Source organism: Anolis sagrei, chromosome 7 (genome assembly GCF_037176765.1).
Source record: "Anolis sagrei isolate rAnoSag1 chromosome 7, rAnoSag1.mat, whole genome shotgun sequence".
Classification (NCBI taxonomy): Eukaryota; Metazoa; Chordata; class Lepidosauria; order Squamata; family Dactyloidae; genus Anolis; species Anolis sagrei.
This window is the reverse complement of record NC_090027.1, coordinates 20,731,937-20,751,063: the sequence shown is the minus strand read 5'-3', so window position 1 is coordinate 20,751,063 and position 19,127 is coordinate 20,731,937. Positions and strand designations below refer to the sequence as shown.

Here is a 19,127-nt window from a genome sequence, read left to right as displayed (position 1 = left end):
AGCCCTCCTGACAAAGAGCCATCCAGCCATAGATAGATATAGATATGATTCACACACACACAGAGATATAGTATCATAGATTTGAAAGGGACCCCTAAAGACGGACAATTCTATGTTGCATGTTCCAGAGTAGGCAAACCAGACACTCTCCACATCAACACTGACAAAGAAACAATTAGAAATACTGTTTACCCACAAGCATAAAGAGATTACATATATTAGAAACCAATACTTTCTCATTACTTTATTTTCCAGATCAACAGACTGGGCCACAGCAATGTGTGGCAGGGGACAGCTATGCGCAAAATCAGGTTATATATATTATATATTATATGTAATACACACACACACACACGTGTGTGTGTATATATATATATGTATATGCACATATATATTTATATATAAAGTAAAAAGGATAATATATATATAAAATATACATATACAAACATATTTGTGTGTGTATCCATATATGTGTGTGTGTGTGTGTGTGTATATATATATATATATATATATATATATCAATGTGAGTGAGTGTGTGTATATATATATATGTATATGCACATATATATTTATATCTAAAGTAAAAATGAAAAATAAGTAATAGTGTATGGTACACATACACACACGTGTGTGCATGTGTGTATATACATGCATCCAGATATAAAAGTGCAAATACATATATATTTCAGTTGAATATATATTTATTTGCACTTTTTATTTATCATATATATATATATATATATATATATGATAAATAAAAAGTGCAAATACATATATATTGAACTGAAAGTGCAAAAAGTAGGCAATATCAAATTTTATATGTATGTATAATATTAATATATATTATATTATAAATTAGTATTTCATTTATTATATTATGTATAATTAAATATATCAAATTATATATGTCTGTAGATATTGAATATAATATTTAAAATAAAAGTGCAAAATCAGGCAATTACAATAAAAATATCAAGTAGAAGCCAAGGTGGCTAAACCTGACCATATCATTTCAAAAAAAGAATAATGCTTGGAAAGGCCAAAGGAAAAGAGGAAGATCTGTGGATGATGGGATTATTTGAGGGACTGCCATAAATTCATGTCAATTTGACAGCAATTAAATAACAACTTCAATCCCTTAAATGCAAGGCTTGTTTCAGGTGAATATGAAGAATATCCAAAAAAATAAATTCGGAACACAACACGCCTGAAATCCCAGCAATGTAGAGTTTTCATGTTTTTTTTATTATTATTTAAATTCTTTAGAAAATATTTCAGTTTAAAGGGAAGGAGGAAAATATAGGAAATCGGAACAGCATTGGTGATTGTCAGTCCCAGGAGTCGTTCCCATTGGAACAAAATGCAACCGAATGCGTAAGAATGGCCTCTGAGCAGCTATACATTTCACAGCTTTCATTCATATTCTCCATCTTGAATGGCTGTCTGCACAATCTAAGGGCGTCCTCATTCTCATTGCACTTGTGCAGCATTTAAGTCTACACTGTTGAATTAATCCAGTTTGATACCACTTTAAATTCCAGTGGCTTGATGCAAAGGCATCTGGGGAGTTTGCAGTTTTGAAAGGCCTCCAGCCAGGCAAATTGGGGATTCACTGAAAAACAACTCCCAGGATTCCATCACATTGAGCCATGGCAGTAAAATTGCTGTTAAACTGCATTAACTCTACAGTGTGGATGCACCTTTGCTTTGTTTTTTTGCGGGGGAGATGTGGATATATCCATACCTATTTTTAATTTTGCGTACCATGGGTTAGGTACGGGATTTCAGACAGCACCAAAAGAAAAGGGCCATTTCTTTCCTCCCCTCCTCTCCATCACAGGAGAGTTTCTGCACTGTAAGGAAATCCGCCACCAACTCTTTTGCATTGTTGCCTGCTTCTGCATTTGCGGCCAGCTCCATTGGGATCTCCGCTGCAATCCCTTCTGCCTTTCCCTTTTTTTTTTCTATTGCGCAATCCCAGCCAGGTTCTCCTTCATCTTCTTGGTCATGCTGGGGATGAGGCTGAGGTGGTCCTCCACGCAGCGGGAGACGCAGTTCTCCAGCTGGGACTTGACCTGCGGCTCCTTGCTGCCCGAGTCGAAGGCGTCCTTGGCTTTGTCGTTGCAGTGCATGGTGCAGCGAGCCAGGCGGTCCTGGGGAAAACAGGGAGGGAGAAGTATTATTATTGGGTTACTAGCTGTCCCCTGCCATGCGTTGCTGTGGCCCAGTCTGTGTATATGTGTTATGTGTATATGTGTGTGTATATATATGTGTGTGTGTGTATATATGTGGTTTTGCATATGCGTTATAATACATTTTTTGTTTTTTGGCTTTTTAAGTCCCTTCCGCTGTGTTTTTCAGTTTTTTTTATGAGTGATGGTCACTCGTTGGCCTGATAGGTTTATTGTGTCTAAATTTGGTGTCAATATGTCCAGTGGTTTTTGAGTTATGTTAATCCCACAAATGAACATTACATTTTTATTTGTACAGATTACTAGCCATGAGGCAAGTGGAGTGTTTTTAATATCTATCTATCTACCTGTGGAACTATATCCAGGGTGGGAGGAAGAACCTTTGTCTGTTTGAAGTGTGGATGTTGCAATCAGCAAGCTTGAATAGCATTGAGTGGCCTTGCAGCTGCAAAGTCAATCAGTGAGGGTATATGCACAGAGGGAACCTGGCCTGTATTGCCTGTAGGCACCCTCTGTCTGGGAGATGTTCAGTGGTCTTTGTTTATACACTGTGGAATAATGTCCAGGGTGGGAGAAACCCCATATCTTTTTGGAAAAAGTGTGAATGTGAGCAAGCTTGAATAACACTGAGTGGCCATGAAGCTGCAAGGTCAATAAGTGAAGGCATTTGCATAGAGGTAGCTTGGCCTCTGTTGACTAGAGGCACCCTCTGTTTGGGAGGTGTCGACTGGACACAAAATATTATTTGAGAACACAGAAACCACTCCGACAACCATCAGGTTAGACTATACAGAGAAGCCATTGAAATCTATATTTCTGTTGATATTATTATTCTTTCTGCAGATATTTTAATGAGTAGTTTAGATATTTTTAAGAATAATTTAATGTATATTTTGTAGATATTTCTGCAGATATTTAAAGAATTATTTCTGCAGATATTTTTTTATGAATATTTAAATGAATATTTTAGATTAAAGAATATTTTAATGTGTATTTTATTATTATTTCTGCAGATATGTTATGAATATTTCTGAAGATGGGTTGCTGTGAGTTTTCCAGGCTGTATAGCCATGTTCCGGCAGCATTCGCTCCTGACGTTTGGCTTGCATCTATGGCTAATGGCATCTTCAGAGGCTCTGCTGGCAATAAATCAAGTGTAGTGTATATATACACAGATACAGACACAGACACATATGTGTATCTGTGGAATGATGTCCAGAGTGAGAGAAAGAACCTATGTCTGTTTAAAGCGCGTGTGAATTTTGTTGTTAGCAAGATTGAATAACATTGAGTAGCCATGAAGTTGAAGACTCAATCAACAGGGGTCTCTGCATAGAGGAAGCCTGGCTGTTGTTGCCTGGAGGCGCCGTTTGTTTGGTAGGATTACATAGCCGTTGATTGTGAACACTGGTGGAGTTTGGGGAAAATAGACCTTGAGATTTGGAGTTGTAGTTGCTGGGATTTATAGTTCACCTACAATCAAAGAGCATTCGGAACCCCATCAACAATAGAATTGGACCAAACTTCCCACACAGAACCCCCATACACAACAGAAAATACTGTGTTTTCTGATGGTCTTTCGAGACTCCTATGACGCTCCCTCGCGACCCACCCAGGAGGCCCGACCCCCAGGTTGAGAAACACTGGTCTAGAGGGAGGTTTGGAAAATCAGTGCAAAGGAAATTGCTGGGATTGGAAACACCAATTGGAGGTGATTACATTAATAACAATAACAACAATAATATAAAATAATGTTCAAAATATAAAGTTTTCGAAAAAGCCAGCAACACACACATCACAGGGGTATTAACTCTTCCCTATGCTAGCCCAGTATATGTATATATGTGTGTGTGTGTGTATATATATATATATATATATATATATATATATATATGTATGGAGTTACACTTTTAAAAAGTCGCTCTTCTGACTTACATACAAATTCAGCTTAAGAACAAACTTACAGAACCTCTCTTGTTCATAACCTGGGGCTGGTCTGTACTGGACCCCAAGGGCATCAATCCATGGGTAAAGTTAATACACTTTTTAGTACTAGACAAAGACTCTGAGAGACCCGAGTTCAAAGTGGTATCACACTGTATTAACTGTACTGTGCAGATGGAGCCCAGCCTCTTTCTTCCCTTCCTCACCTGAAACCTCTCCAGCTCTTGGGTGACCACTGCTTGCGCCTGGGCCAACGGAGCATGGCAGCGCTCAATGCACTGGTGCACTTGCTGCATGGAGGCCTTGTCGTTCTCGCAGCAGTTTGCGCTGCACCGGAACATGATGCCCTGCAAAGAGAGAAGAATTGGGTAGAGATTATTTTAATTACTATTATTTATTTACTATATATATATATATATACACACACACACACACATACACACTAGAGCCCTCAGTGGCGCAGTGTGTTAAACCCCTTTATCGGCAGAACTGAAGACCAACAGCTCGCAGGTTCGAATCTGGAAGGAGCTCCCTCTGTCAGCTCCAGCTCCTCATTTTTTGAGAAACTGCAAGTCGCTTCTGGTGTGAGAGAATTGGCCATCTGCAAGGACGTTGCCCAGGCAACACCTGGATGATTTGATGTTCTTATCATCCTTGCTGGAGGCTTCTCTCATGTCCCCTTATGAGGAGCTCGAGCTGATAGAGGGAGCTCATCCGCCTCTTCCCGGATTCGAACCTGTGACCTGTCGGTCTTCAGTCCTGCCGGCACAGGGGCATGCTCCTCATGCGGGGACATGAGAGAAGTCTCCCACAAGGATGGTAAAACATCAAAACATCCGGGCGTCCCCTGGGCAACGTCCTTGCAGATGGCCAATTCTCCCACACCAGAAGCAACTTGCAGTTTCTCAAGCCACTCCTGACACAACAAAAAAAATTACTATACTTACTATACTTGTATATCGCCTTTCTCAGCCTATCAGCGACTCAAGTCGGTTTACAACAAGTCAATACACATAATAGCAAAATACAGGTAAAGTATTAAAACAATATAAAACCACAATAGATAACAACAACAACAACAACAACAATGCTTTATTTATATTCCAAACATTGACCCCTGTATTAGTTTGCATTCAGTGCCATTATCAGATCTATGCTCCAGCTGGTAAGGGATTCTGGGACCTGCAAGCTAAATAGTGCAACTCTCACAAAGTTTGTAAGGAGTGTAGTCCAGCAAAGGAACTTTGGCTGAGGGCAAGGAGTAAGAAATACATTAAAATTTTTCAATCTTGGCTGCAATGGGGAACTATTTGCAAGCTCTGCTGTTGGTTGGATGGGGATGTTGGGAACTGTAGTCAAGCAAAGGAACTTTAGCCAACTCTTAGGAGTAAAAATTGGGGGAGAGGAGGCAGAGGAGGAATATTATTGATTTTTGCTTCATTGGGAAATGATTGCAAGCTCTGTGACCAGTCAGAAGGGAATGCTGGGGAGTGTAGTCCAACAAAGGAACTTTAGCCAATGCTGAAGAAGTTTTTAAAAATGCAATTATATTTTGAAATATTTTTGGATTTTTCCTTCCTTGGGGAACTTTTGCAAACTCTGCTGCCAGTCAGAGGGAATGCTGGGAAGTGTAGTCTGAGGGGGGAAATTGCACGACTCTACTTTGCAAGGGCAGAAAATTAAGGAGCCTGGGATCTGTAGTCCAAAAGCTCCTCGGCATCAAGTATATTCTCTCGTATTGAGGGATTCTGGAGTTTATAGTCCATTAAAGGAAATTTGCCCAACTCTAACTGCAGTTAGAAAATACAATTAACTAAGTAGACTTTGGGGATTTTTGCTCCAATAGTGAACTTTTGCAAACTCTTAAGCAGGTGGGAAGCGGATGCTGGGAAGTGCAGTCCCGTAGGGGAACGTTCTAGATTTTGAGGAGTAAAAAATTCAAATACAAAAGGAATATTATTATGATGGATCTCTGCTTCACTGAGGATGCTGGGAAGTGTAGTTCCACAAAGGAACTTCCTAGAATTGGCTGTAAAAATGCAATCACAAAAGGAACATTATTATTATTATTACTATTATTATTATTATTATTATTCAGGATCTCTGCTTTACTGGGGATGCTGGGAAGTGTAGTTCCACAAACGAACTTCCTAGAATTGGCTGTAAAAATGCAATCACAAAAGGAACATTATTATTATTATTACTAATATTACTACTATTATTATTATTACTATTATTCAGGATCTCTGCTTCACTGAGGATGCTGAGAAGTGTAGTTCCACAAAGGAACTTCCTAGAATTGGCTGTAAAAATGCAATCACAAAAGGAACATTATTATTATTATTACTAATATTACTATTATTATTATTATTATTCAGGATCTCTGCTTCACTGAGGATGCTGGGAAGTGTAGTTCCACAAAGGAACTTCCTAGAATTGGCTGTAAAAATGCAATTGCAAAAGGAACATTATTATTATTATTACTAATATTACTATTATTATTATTCAGGATCTCTTCTTCACTGAGGATGCTGGGAAGTGTAGTTCCACAAAGGAACTTCCTAGAATTGGCTGTAAAAATGCAATCACAAAAGGAACATTATTATTATTATTATTCTGACACAAAAACACAGTATTCCACAGCAAACAAGATCTATATGCTGGATTATTATTATTATTGTTATTATTATTATTATGGATTTCTGCTCCATTGGAGATGATGGGCAATGTAGTCCCACAAATGAACTTTGCCCAGCTGGAAATGCAAATTTTAAAAGGGAACTTTTTGGGGGATTTCTGTTCCAAAGGAGGGTATTTGGAGAGGAGCAATGCACTCTGGGGAGAGATTGCAAGCCCTGGCTGGGGGCAGGAGTGTGGGCTTTGTAGTCCCACCCTAGAAATGCCCTTTGCAGGAATGCCCTTGGAAGGAGCCCTCCCTCTTTGCAAACCCTCCCTGCCTCCGTTTACACGTGCAAAGGAGGGCCTGACCTGCATCTTCCGGATGCTGCCCCTCTCCAGCCCTTGCACCATGCCGTCGACAGCCTCTTGCACCCGGAGTTGCTCTGCCTCTGCTCCCCTTGAAGCAGCCATGCTGCCTTCCAGGAACCGGTGTACTTCCCCTTTAAATCCGGGGCCGGGCATAAAGAGAGAGGGCGCGCAGCAGCTCCCTCGCGCGGCCGGAGACGGCGCTGCAGGCAGGCAGACTCACTCACCAGACTCTGGAGAGGAGGAGAAGGATGATAATGATGATGATGACGTCGACACAATGGACTAGATGACCCTTGGGGGTCCTTTCCAACTCAACTAAAGACCAGATCCAAAGGGACCAGACTGAATCCAAATAACAACAACAATAACAACAGCAATAATAGCAACAACACCTCAAGAGGCTAGATGACCCTTGGGGTCCCTTTCAACTTAACTAAAGACCAGATTTAAAGGCACCAAACTGAACCCAAATAATCATAACAACAACAGCCACAATAATAACAATGATACAAGGGGCTAGATGACCCTTGGGAGTACCTTACAATATAATGATCCTTGGGGGTCCATTCTAACTCAACTAAAGACCAACTACAGGTACCAGACTGAATCCAAATAATAATAATAATAGTGAATAATAATAATAATAATAATAATAATAATAATAATAATAATAATAATAATTTAAAACAACAGACCCTGGGAAGCCCTCATCCTTGAGCGCTCCAGCTGGAGGTCAGCTGTGACCAGCAGTGCTGTAGAATATGAAGGGGCATGAATGGAGGGTGAAAGAGAAACATGCCAAGAGGAAGGTGCGTCAGGCCGACGGACTGCCTAGAAACCTAGAAACCAATGCCCTCACTGCGGGAGAACATGCAGGCCAAGAATAGGGCTCCACAGTCACCTACGGACCCACCGCTAGTACACCAATTTTGAAAGACAATCCTACTCACCAACAAGTAAGTAATTAGTGATGATGATGATGACGACGACGACGATGACAACACAATGGACTAGATGACCCTTGGGGGTCTTTTCCAATTCAACTAAAGACCAGATCCAAAGGGACCAAACCGAATCCAAACAATAACAACAACAATAATAACAACAACTCAAGAGACTAGTTGACCCTTGGGGCTCCTTTCCAACTCAACTAAAGACCAGATCCAAAGGGACCAGACTGAATCCAAACAACAACAACAACAACTCAAGAGACTAAATGACCTTTGGGGTCCCTTCCAACTTAACTAAAGACCAGATTTAAAGGCACCAAACTGAACCCAAATAATCATAACAACAACAACCACAATAATAATAATAATGACACAAGGGGCTAGATGACCCTTGGGGGTCCCTTCCAATATAATGACTCTTGGGGTCCCTTCTAACTCAACTAAAGACCAGCTAAAGGTACTAGACTGAATCCAAATAATAATAATAATAATAATAATAATAGTTATTATTATTATTATTATTATTATAAAAGACCAGACCCTGGGAAGCCTTGGCCCTTGAGCGCTCCAGCTGGAGGTCAGCTGTGACCAGCAGTGCTGTAGAATTCTAAGAGGCACAAATGGAGGGCGAAAGAGAGAAACATGCCAAGAGGAAGGTGGACTGCCTTCCACCTGGAAACCAATGCCCTCACTGCGGGAGAACATGCAGGTCAAGAATAGGGCTCCACAGTCACCTACGGACCCCCCGCTAGTACACCGATCTTGGAAGACAATCCTACTCGGACAACAAGGGATCGCCTAAGTAAGTAATTAGTGGTGATGATGACGATGACGATAACGACAACACAATGGACTAGATGACCCTTGGGGGTCTTTTCCAACTCAACTAAAGACCAGATCCAAAGGGACCAAACCGAATCCAAACAACAACAACAACAATAATAACAACAACTCAGACTAGTTGACCCTTGGGGGTCCTTTCCAACTCAACTAAAGATCAGATCCAAAGGGACCAGACTGAATCCAAATAACAACAACAAAAATATAACAACAGTAATAACAACAACAACTCAAGAGACTAGATGACCCTTGGGGTCCCTTCCAACTTAACTAAAGACCAGATTTAAAGGCACCAAACTGAATCCAAATAATCATAACAACAACCACAATAATAACAATTTTACAAGGGGCTAGATCAGGGGTCCTCAAACTTTTTAAACAGAGGGCCAGGTCACAGTACCTCAAACTGTTGGAGGGCCGGATTATAATTTGAAAAAAAACCATGAATTAATATTCATGAATGAATATGCACACTGCACATATCTTATTTGTAGCACAAAAGGCATTTTAAAACAATACAATAATTAAAATGAAGAGCAATTTTAACAAATATAAACTTATTTGTATTTCAATGACAAGTGTGGGCCTGCTTTTGGTTGATGAGATAGAATTGTTGTTGTTGTTGTTGTTGTTGTTGTTGTTGTTGTTGTTGTGTGCTTTCAAGTCATTTCAGACTTAGGTTGATCCTGAGCAAGGGCCGGGTAAATGACCTTGGAGGGCCGCATCCGGCCCCTGGGCCTTAGTTTGAGGACCCCTGGGCTAGATGACCCTTGTGGGTCCCTTCCAATATAATGACCCTTGGAGGTCCCTTCTAACTTAACTAAAGACCAGCTAAAGGTACCAGACTGAATCCAAATAATAATAATAGGTATTATTATTATTATTATTATTATTATTATTTTAAAACACAAGACCTGGTGTAATGGTGAGGAGTTAGATTAGATGACCCTTGGGAGTCCCTTCCAATATAATGGAAGGCAGGTGGAATTATTCTAAAAGCATCAGACCAGAGTCATTATTGTATTATTATTTTCCTGACACAAAAACACAGTATGTCACAGCAAATGGGATCTATATGCTGGATTTCATATCACAAAATCACAAGTCGAACACTTCCCAAGCATCTAGGACTGTGTGATGTATTTTCGAATGTGCGTGCATATCCAAGTCAGGGGGCTTTTTGCAGTTGACAGATCGTGATTTTGTCAATATTTATTGTTTCCAAATGCCGGATGAGGTCTTTTGGCACGGCACCCACTGTGCCAATGACCACTGGGACCACCTGTACTGGTTTATGCCGCCAGAGCCTTTACAGTTCGATTTTGAGGTCCTGATCATGACTGAGTTTTTACTGTTGTTTTTTGTCAATTTGACTGTCACCTGGTATGGCGACATCAATAATCTAAACTTTTTTCTTGCCTTTTCTTTGTTGTTGTTATTATTATTATCATCAGATCTGGTATTGGATGCAAAGCAGGGTTTTATTAAGCCGCTCCTCAAGGGTCTGGAAAACAAGCCCTATGAGGAGCGGCTTAAGGAGCTGGGCATGTTTAGCCTGAAAAAGAGAAGGCTGAGAGGAGACATGAAAGCCATGTACAAATATGTGAGAGGAAGTCATAGGGAGGAGGGAGCAAGCTTGATTTCTGCTTCCCTGGAGACTAGGACGCGAAACAATGGCTTCAAACTACAGGAAAGGAGATTCAAAGCACCCCTGACAGATGGCCATCCAGCCTCTGTTTAAAAGCTTCCAAAGAAGGAAGCTTTTAAACATCACACTCTGGGGCAGAGAGTTCCACTGCTGAACGGAATCCGTTCTTTGGAATGCGTTCAGCAGTGGGACTCTCCGCCCCGGAGTGTGGTGGAGGCTCCTTCTTTGGAAGCTTTTAAACAGAGGCTCAATGGCCATCTGTCAGGGGTGCTTTGAATGCGATTTTCCTGCTTCTTGGCAGGGGGTTGGACCGAATGGCCCACCAGGTCTCTTTCAACTCTATGATTCTATATGGCAGTGTAGAAAGGGCTAGGTGAACTTTTCTACTGCAGCTCAAGTGGCATCAAACCACATGTGCTTCTACAGTGTGAACACACCCCTTCTCTGTGCTTCGAACTGCATAATCCCAAATTCTCAGTATGGGGAGATGTCATCCCAGCATCTGCTGCAATAACGGGTGGCATCACTGCCTTGTGATTCTGACCATATTTCCTTCCAAACAAATGCAGAAGGAAGTGGCCTCGGCTTCCACACTCTTTGTCGTCATTCTGGGCAATTGGGCTGCATGATCCATTGCGACAGAACATGGAGAAGATTTTTTTAAACAGGAACATCATTATTATTATTATCATTATCATTATCATTATGTAACACTATCATTTTTGTTCCTAGGTGTCAATGCCATTTCCGAATTGGTTCTATCATAAAAAGATGGAAAATGTTTATTAAACTGCACAATCTTTGTTTCTGTGGGAAGGACATCATCCTGCTATAGGATGTTTGGCTCTAATTTTTCAATGAATCATGATCAAGTGTCAACCAATTCAATATAGTATGTGCCACAAAAACTAAGTTTCTGATGTAGAACAATCACTTTCAAAGTAAGAACTGCACAATTAAACAGGAAATAACACTTTCAAAGCAGGAACAGGGCAGTATTCAAAATTTGCTATCTAGTGTTTTATTTATTTATTTACTATATTTGTATACCGCCCTTCTCAGCCCGTAGGTGACTCAAGGCGGTTTACAGATGGCAACAATTCAGTGCCCACAATACCATAAAATACAATTAAAATATTAACATAGAATGTAAAACCATAGCAAGATCAATTATCTATATATATAAATCTGTTAGGTTGGTTCAACCGGACAGCAAAACTCACAAAACCCCCAACGAAACTTAACCAAAATTCCCATGCCCATAACACAACCCACAAGGTACAAACATATCTACTCAAAATGAAAAACAACACAAAAACACACTCACAAAACGGCAAAACAACAAAACTCAAAAAACCCCAACGAAACTTAACCAAAATTCCCATGCCCATAACACAACCCACAAGGTACAAACATATCTACTCAAAATGAAACACAAAACAACAACACACTCACAAAACAGCAAAACAACAAAACTAAAAAAAACCCCAACAAAACTTAACCAAAATTCCCATGCCCATAACACAACCCACAAGGTACAAACATATCTACTCAAAATGAAAAACAACACAACAACACACTCATAAAACGGCAAAACAACTGAGCATGCGCATTGGTGCCCAGCCGCAAGTTCCCTGGCGCGCGCACACAGTCTTCCGGCCAACGTTCCCTCTGCGGAAGCCATGCCCACTCCAAGCCCCGCCACGCTGCTTCCCGCACACACACACCCTGCCGCACGCACACACACAACCCCACGCTCCATCACTCCCCCCGCCGCCGCACACACACATACAACCCCACGCTCCATCACTCCCCCGCTGCCGCACACACACACGCAACCCCACTCCCCCCGCCGCCGCACACACACACACAACCCCATGCTCCATCACTTCCCCCGCCGCCGCACACACACGCAACCCCACTCCCCCCGCCGCTGCACACACACACGCAACCCCACGCTCCATCACTCCCCCCCGCCGCCGCACACACACACGCAACCCCACGCTCCATCACTCCCCCCGCCACCGCACACACACGCAACCCCGCTCCCCCCGCCGCCGCACACACACACGCAACCCCATGCTCCATCATTCCCCCGCCGCCGCACACACATGCAACCCCACTCCCCCCGCCGCCGCACACACACACGCAACCCCATGCTCCATCACTCCCCCGCCGCCGCACACACACGCAACCCCACTCCCCCCGCCGCCGCACACACACACGCAACCCCACGCTCCATCACTCCCCCCCGCCGCCGCGCACACACACGCAACCCCACGCTCCATCACTCCCCCCGCCGCCGCACACACACACGCAACCCCACTCCCCCTGCCGCCGCACACACATACACAACCCCACGCTCCATCACTCCCCTGCCCCAATCTTACCTCCTTTTACTTCACGCCACCTCCAAACCCCACCCCGCCCCTTCCCACCCTGTCAAAATCCAGGAAAGACAGGAAGGAAGGAAAGAAGGAAGAAAGAGAAAGGGAGGTAAAGAAAAAGGGGGAAGGAAGGAAAGTTAGAGAAAGAAGGAAGAAGAAAAGGAAAGAAAAGAAAAGATGGAAGGAAAGAAAGAAAGAAAAGAGAGACAGCAGAAGAGAAAGAAAAAGGGGGAAGGAAGGAAAAAGGTAGAGGAAGAAATGAGAGACAGAGGGATGGAAAGAAAAAGGGGGAAGGAAGGAAGGAGAGAAGGAAAGGAAAAAGGGAATGGAGGAAGGAAAGAGGGAGTGAAGGAAGGGCGAAGATGTAGAGAAAGAGGGAGGGAAGGAAAGAAGGAAAGAGAGAAGGAAGAAAAGAGACCAGAAGAGAAAGAAAAAGGGGGAAGGAAGGAAAGAGATAGAGAAGGAAGAGGAGAAGGAAAGATGGGAGGGAAGGAAGGAAGGAAGGAGGGAAAGAAGGAGAGAATGTGGGAAGGTTGGCCACAGCAACACGTGGCGGGTAAAGGTTGTTATTTCTATTATTATGATGCTATTGTTCCTATGAGACCCTTTTAGGGGGAATGGGAGAGGTGTCAGGTCCCGGAGGCAATGCATTGCATTATTGTTATTGTTATGATGGTGGTGAAATAAAAGGAAATAAAAAGTGAAAGAAGGAAGCAAACAGGGAGGGAAGAAAGGCAAAGGAAGAAAGGGGGAGGGAATGAAGGAAAGAGAGAAGGATGAAACCAAGTAGTGAAAGAAGGAAAGAAAGAAAGAAAGAGGTAGAGAAGGAAGAAAGGAGAGAAAGGGGGAGGAAAAGGGGGAAGGAAGAGGTAGGTACCTCTCTTTCATAATAGTCCAGATATCCACCTCAACTTTGATAAGTTTTACTATAGGCCACAGCAACGCGTGGCAGGGAACAGCTAGTATATATATAATTAGCATCTCCTTGTTAAAACATTGTCCAGTCACATCATCCAGTCATTCCATTTTCCTATGTCTGTTACACTGCATTGAAAACGCTTGCTCAAAAAAGCAAGTATTGACTTTTTTTCAGAATGTTACTGTCATTATTATTGTCATTTATGATTTGTTTCCCTCAGAGCCCTAACCAGGCCTGGCTTAGCTTAGCTTCCTGAATCAGGTAGAGGAAACTAGGACAGTAGGGGACAAATTCCTTTAAAAGTTGATGGCATTTGTTCTAATGCCTTGTTCTTGGGCTGCTAGAATCAGGCCCTCCTTTGTCTCCTTTTTCAGAGTTCCATTTGTGAGCCACAGTCATGTTTTTTCTTTGTCAATTTGGCTCTCAATTTTCCCAGGAATTGTCCATGGAGAGCCTTCTTTCCCTGTTTTCTCTTCTGCACTGGATTGTGTTTTTATGGTATTAGCTCTTTGTCTTTTGCATTTTAAGCAGTTTACTACTCTTGACTTCCCTCAATGTTGGTTCTTGACTGCCTTTCACATAATGTGCCAGTGCGTGTTTCTCTTCTTCTACTGTCTGTTTCACTTGCAGAAGCCCTCTCTCTGCCTCCTGATTTTCTGGGCAGGTCAAGTCTGTCGACATCACTACGCGAGTGTAATGCTGATTGTCATCAGTTCTCTTGTTTTTCTGTCTAGATCATCCAGCTCTGCTTGTGTCCAGTTTACAATCCCAGCAGTGTATCAAATGATGGGGACGGCCCAGGGTTGAGAGCTTTGATCGTATTTCCGCCATTTAATTTTGTCTTCAAAACCTTTCTGGCTCTTTGAATATATTCTTTGCTGACCACATTTTTCACTTGCCCATGCTTTATATTGTCGAACTGTAACATGCCCAGATATTTATAGGCTTCAGGTTGATTGCACTTTATGGTTTGTCCATTTGGCATCTCTATGCCCTCGCTGTGTGTAATTCCCCCCCCCCTTTTTCAGTCCTGTTGTACTATTTTTTTTCCTATTTATTTATTTATTTATTTATTTTAACATATTTTATTATGTTATAAACACAAATCAATAAGCTACATTTCAGGTGTTACACATATAAATCCTGAGTAATTCAACAAATATTAAAGACATTATGCTAATTTACACTGGTGTAGATTACATTATCCCCACCTTCCCTCCCTCCCTCCCTCTCCCTCTTGAACCACAATATATTTCTCCTAATCTTGCAGATCCATCCACTTGAAGAGTCTTTGTATTTTTCTTTGATGTGATCGTTGGCTCCTCCATTTTTCACCCAGTTGAAGTAAATCTTCCATCTATTTATAATGATCTTTTCTTTATCCATTCTTGGTGCTCGGTTAGTCATAATTCCCGTAATATCTAACAACACTTGGTCATACATATAATCATTCCAATTAGTTAACGTCCATTTCGATTTGTCTTTCCATCCTCTATCAATCACTGCATGGGCTGCTCTTATTATTACCTTAAATAACTCCTGGCAATTACTTATTATACTCAGATGATCCAACACTCCCCATAGTAGCAAATCATTATTAATTTGAATTTTTATCTGGAATATCTCCTGAATTTTTCCTTGTATCATTTGCCAGAATTTTTTTATTTCAGAACACTCCCACATGTGTGTAATTTTCCCTTTCTTTAATGCCACTGTGGCACATTTGTCTAGGCTGAACTCCATACTGATGTCAGTGCTGAAGATTCTGGCTGTGTTGGTCAGTGACTGGATTTCAATTTCTGATTTTCCATAAAGCTTTAGATCATCCATGTACAGCAAGTGGGAAATTTTTGGTGAATTTCTTGCTGTTTGGTAGCCCAGGTTTGTTTTCTGTAGAATTGCTGACAGAGGGATCATTGCAATGATGAACAGCAGTGGTGGCAGTGAGTCGTCCTGGAAAATTCCTCTCTCGATGTTAACAGTTCCATAACTTTTGTTGCCCATGAACAACTTGGTTTTCCATTGTTTCATTGCATTTTCAGTGAACTTTCTAATATTTTCACAAACCCCAATGACATCTAGACATTTGATAATCCAACAATGTGGCAATGAGCCAAATGCTGTTTTGTAATCAATCCAAGTTGTATAGAGATTTGTCTTGCGGCTTTTGCAATTCTCCAGTATCATTTTGTCAATCAGAAGCTCGCAAATTATTATTATTAAATAGTAATAGTAATAATAATAATAATAATAATAATTAATACCCTGCTTTATCTCTCTCAAAGGGGACTTGAAGTGGCTTGGCATAAAAGGATTAGCATACAATCTAAAATAGACAAATACACAAACAGAATTAAACACAAACAGCACTAAAAAGCACAGCTAAAAATCCATCAAAACATATTTAAAGTTATATGGCAGCGTCGACTTATATAATTCAGTTCAAAGCAGATAATGTGGATTATCTGCTTTGATAATCTGAATTATGGTAATGTAGAAGGTGTGTGAGTTGTATGAGTCTACACTGCCATATAATCCAGTTCAAAGCAGATGATTCTGGATTTTATATGGTAGTGTAGAAGAGGTCAAAGTCATGCATGTCTTTGCAAATCAAAGCCCTATGGAGAGATGCCCTGCTGTGGCTCTCTTTGGCCAGCAGAGGGCGCCGCAAATCCAATTGTGGATTCTGTGCTCATCCTTTGCATTCAACCCCAAAGGAAGAAGGAATACACAATATGTATGTGTGTGTACCTCTCTCCCTCTCCCTACTCTATCTATCTATCTATCTATCTATCTATCTATCTATCTATCTATCTATCTATCTATCTATCTATCTATCTATCTATCTATCTATCTAAAATGAAGAAGGTATTCTGTCTTGTTATTGTTATTATTAGTTATTATTTACATATATACATATGCGATGCCTACATATCATATACAATATGTATGTATATGATGTATGAAATATATATGTGATATGATGTACATGTTTGTACCTTGCATATATTCTTCGCTTGCTTATATATCTCAGCCTTCAACAATACAAGACACAAATAATTATTAGTATAATAATAAGACAAACCTCTTTTGTCTTATTATTATTGTTAGTATTATCAGTTATTGTTATATACATATATGATATGTACATGATACATTTAAGGAAATATAGATTCAGGGGTTTCTTAGAAAAGTAGTACTCAGAGGTGGTTTGGCCAGTTCTTTCCTCTGAAATGGAGCCTGCGATTCATTGCCGGTCTCCCATCCAAGGACCAACCATGGCTGGCCCTGCTTAGCATCCATAACTAGGGGGCTATCCATTACCTTTGAGGGAATGTAGACAAGTTTTCTTAATAAAGTAATACTCAGAGTTGGTTTGGCCAGTTCTTTCCTCTGAAATGGAGCCTGTATAGCCTATTTATGGCTGGACTCCCATCCAAGGGCCATTCAGGGCAGGCCCTTCTTAGCATCCGAAACTAGATGGCTATCTGATAACTTTTAAGAGAATATAGATCTCATAAGTGATTCTATGGTCAAAAGTTATTTGAGAAGTTCTTTCCTCTGAAATAGTGCCTGCTATTCATCACTGGTCTCCCATGTAAGTCTATCCCTGGCCTGTCTCCCATCCAAGGACCAACCAGGGCCCACCCTGCTTAGCATCCAAGTTCAGAATTAGGATATTTTTTGACTTACGCCAATAATAATAATAATAATAATAATATAATAATAATGTGGGGATCCATAGGGCTTCCTTAGAGTATAAGAGCCTATTCCTGGTTAGTCTCCCATCCAAGGACCAACCAGGGCCCGCCCTGCTTAGCAGCCAAGATCAGAATTAGGATATTTTTTGACTTACGCCAATAATAATAATAATAATAATAATAATAATAATAATATAATGTGGGGATCCATGGGGCTTCCTTAAGAGTATAAGAGCCTATTTCTGGTCGGTCTCCCATCCAAGGACCAACCAGGGCCCACCCTGCTTAGCATCAAATTTCAGAATTAGGATTTTATTTTTTGGCTTATGCCAGTAATAATAATGTGGGGATCCATAGGGTTTCCTTAGAAGAGCCTATTCCTGGTCGGTCTCCCATCCAAGGACCAACCAGGGCCCGCCCTGCTTAGCATCCAAGTTCAGAATTAGGATATTTTTTGACTTACGCCAATAATAATAATCTGAGGATCCATAGGGCTTCCTTAAGAGTATAGGAGCATATTCCTGGTCGGTCTCCCATCCAGGGACCAACCAGGGCCCACCCTGCTTAGCATCCAAGTTCAGAATTAGGATATTTTTTGACTTACGCCAATAATAATAATAATGTAGGGATCCATATGGCTTCCTTAAGAGTATAAAAGCCTATTCCTGGTCGGTCTCCCATCCAAGAACCAACCAGGGCCTGCCCTGCTTAGCATCCAAGATCAGAATTAGGATATTTTTTGACTTACACCAATAATAATAATAATAATAATGTGGGGATTCATAGGGCTTCCTTAAGAGTATAAGAGCCTATTCCTGGTCGGTCTCCCATCCAAGGACCAACCAGGGTCCGCCCTGCTTAGCATCCAGGATCAGAATTAGGATATTTTTTGGCTTATGCCAATAATAATAATATGGGGATCCATAGGGCTTCCTTAGAAGAGCCTATCCCTGCTCGGTCTCCCATCCAAGCACCAACCAGGCCAGACCCTGCTTAGCAACAAAGGTCAGGCCTTTTCTCCTGCCTTCTTTGGGCTGAACTCGTTCCTTCCGAGGAGTAACGCGTTCCAAGTAGCGCCGTTCCTCCTGCGTTGGGACCCGAGGGCGCCCCCTAGAGGCCGCCTGTGCGACCTGCCCGGCCAAGCCCCTCCGCCTCGAACAGCCAATCAGCACCCAGGGGGCGGGGCCTGGAAAGGGGCGGGGTCTGGCTAGGGATCTGCAGAGAGCAGAGCTCACAACACCTGGGCGCTGGAAGGAGCTGCACCGTCCGCATTGGCTCCTATCGCGCGATAGAGAGCGCTCCCGCCCCGGCACCTTCCTCCTTCGTTCATTCTTGTCTTCCCCCCTCCTTCCTTCCTTTCCTCTTTTTGATCTCTCTTCCTTTTTTTAAGTTTCTAACCCTTTTCCTTCCTCAGTTTCTACCTTTCCTTCCTTGGATCTTTCCCTTCTTTCTTTACCGGCGTTTCTCCCCTCCTTCCTTCCTTCCTTCCTTCCTTCCTTCCTTCCTTCCTTCCTTCCTTCCTTCCTTCCTTTCTTTCTTTCTTTCTTTCTTTCCTTCC

General features: G+C 41.7%; 1 protein-coding gene across 1 annotated transcript; it reads right to left on the bottom strand.

Moving 5' to 3' along the window:
• Positions 1 to 1,224: 1,224 nt before the first annotated feature.
• Positions 1,225 to 7,269, bottom strand: FAM136A (family with sequence similarity 136 member A). Its single transcript, XM_060787572.2, has 3 exons — positions 7,125 to 7,269; positions 4,343 to 4,483; positions 1,225 to 2,153 (listed from the first exon to the last, which is right to left on the bottom strand). The coding sequence occupies exons 1-3, from the start codon at positions 7,224 to 7,226 to the stop codon at positions 1,965 to 1,967; spliced, it is 432 nt and encodes a 143-aa protein (XP_060643555.2). The 5' UTR covers positions 7,227 to 7,269; the 3' UTR covers positions 1,225 to 1,964.
• Positions 7,270 to 19,127: the final 11,858 nt, after the last annotated feature.

Coding starts and splice junctions, on each gene's coding strand:
- FAM136A (XM_060787572.2), bottom strand. CDS start 7,226: ATGGCTGCTTCAAGGGGAGCAGAGGCAGAGCAACTCCGGGTGCAAGAG. Junction 4,484..7,124: donor GCAGCATCCGGAAGATGCAG/GTCAGGCCCTCC, acceptor CTCTCTTTGCAG/GGCATCATGTTCCGGTGCAG. Junction 2,154..4,342: donor AAGAGCTGGAGAGGTTTCAG/GTGAGGAAGGGA, acceptor TGTTTTCCCCAG/GACCGCCTGGCTCGCTGCAC.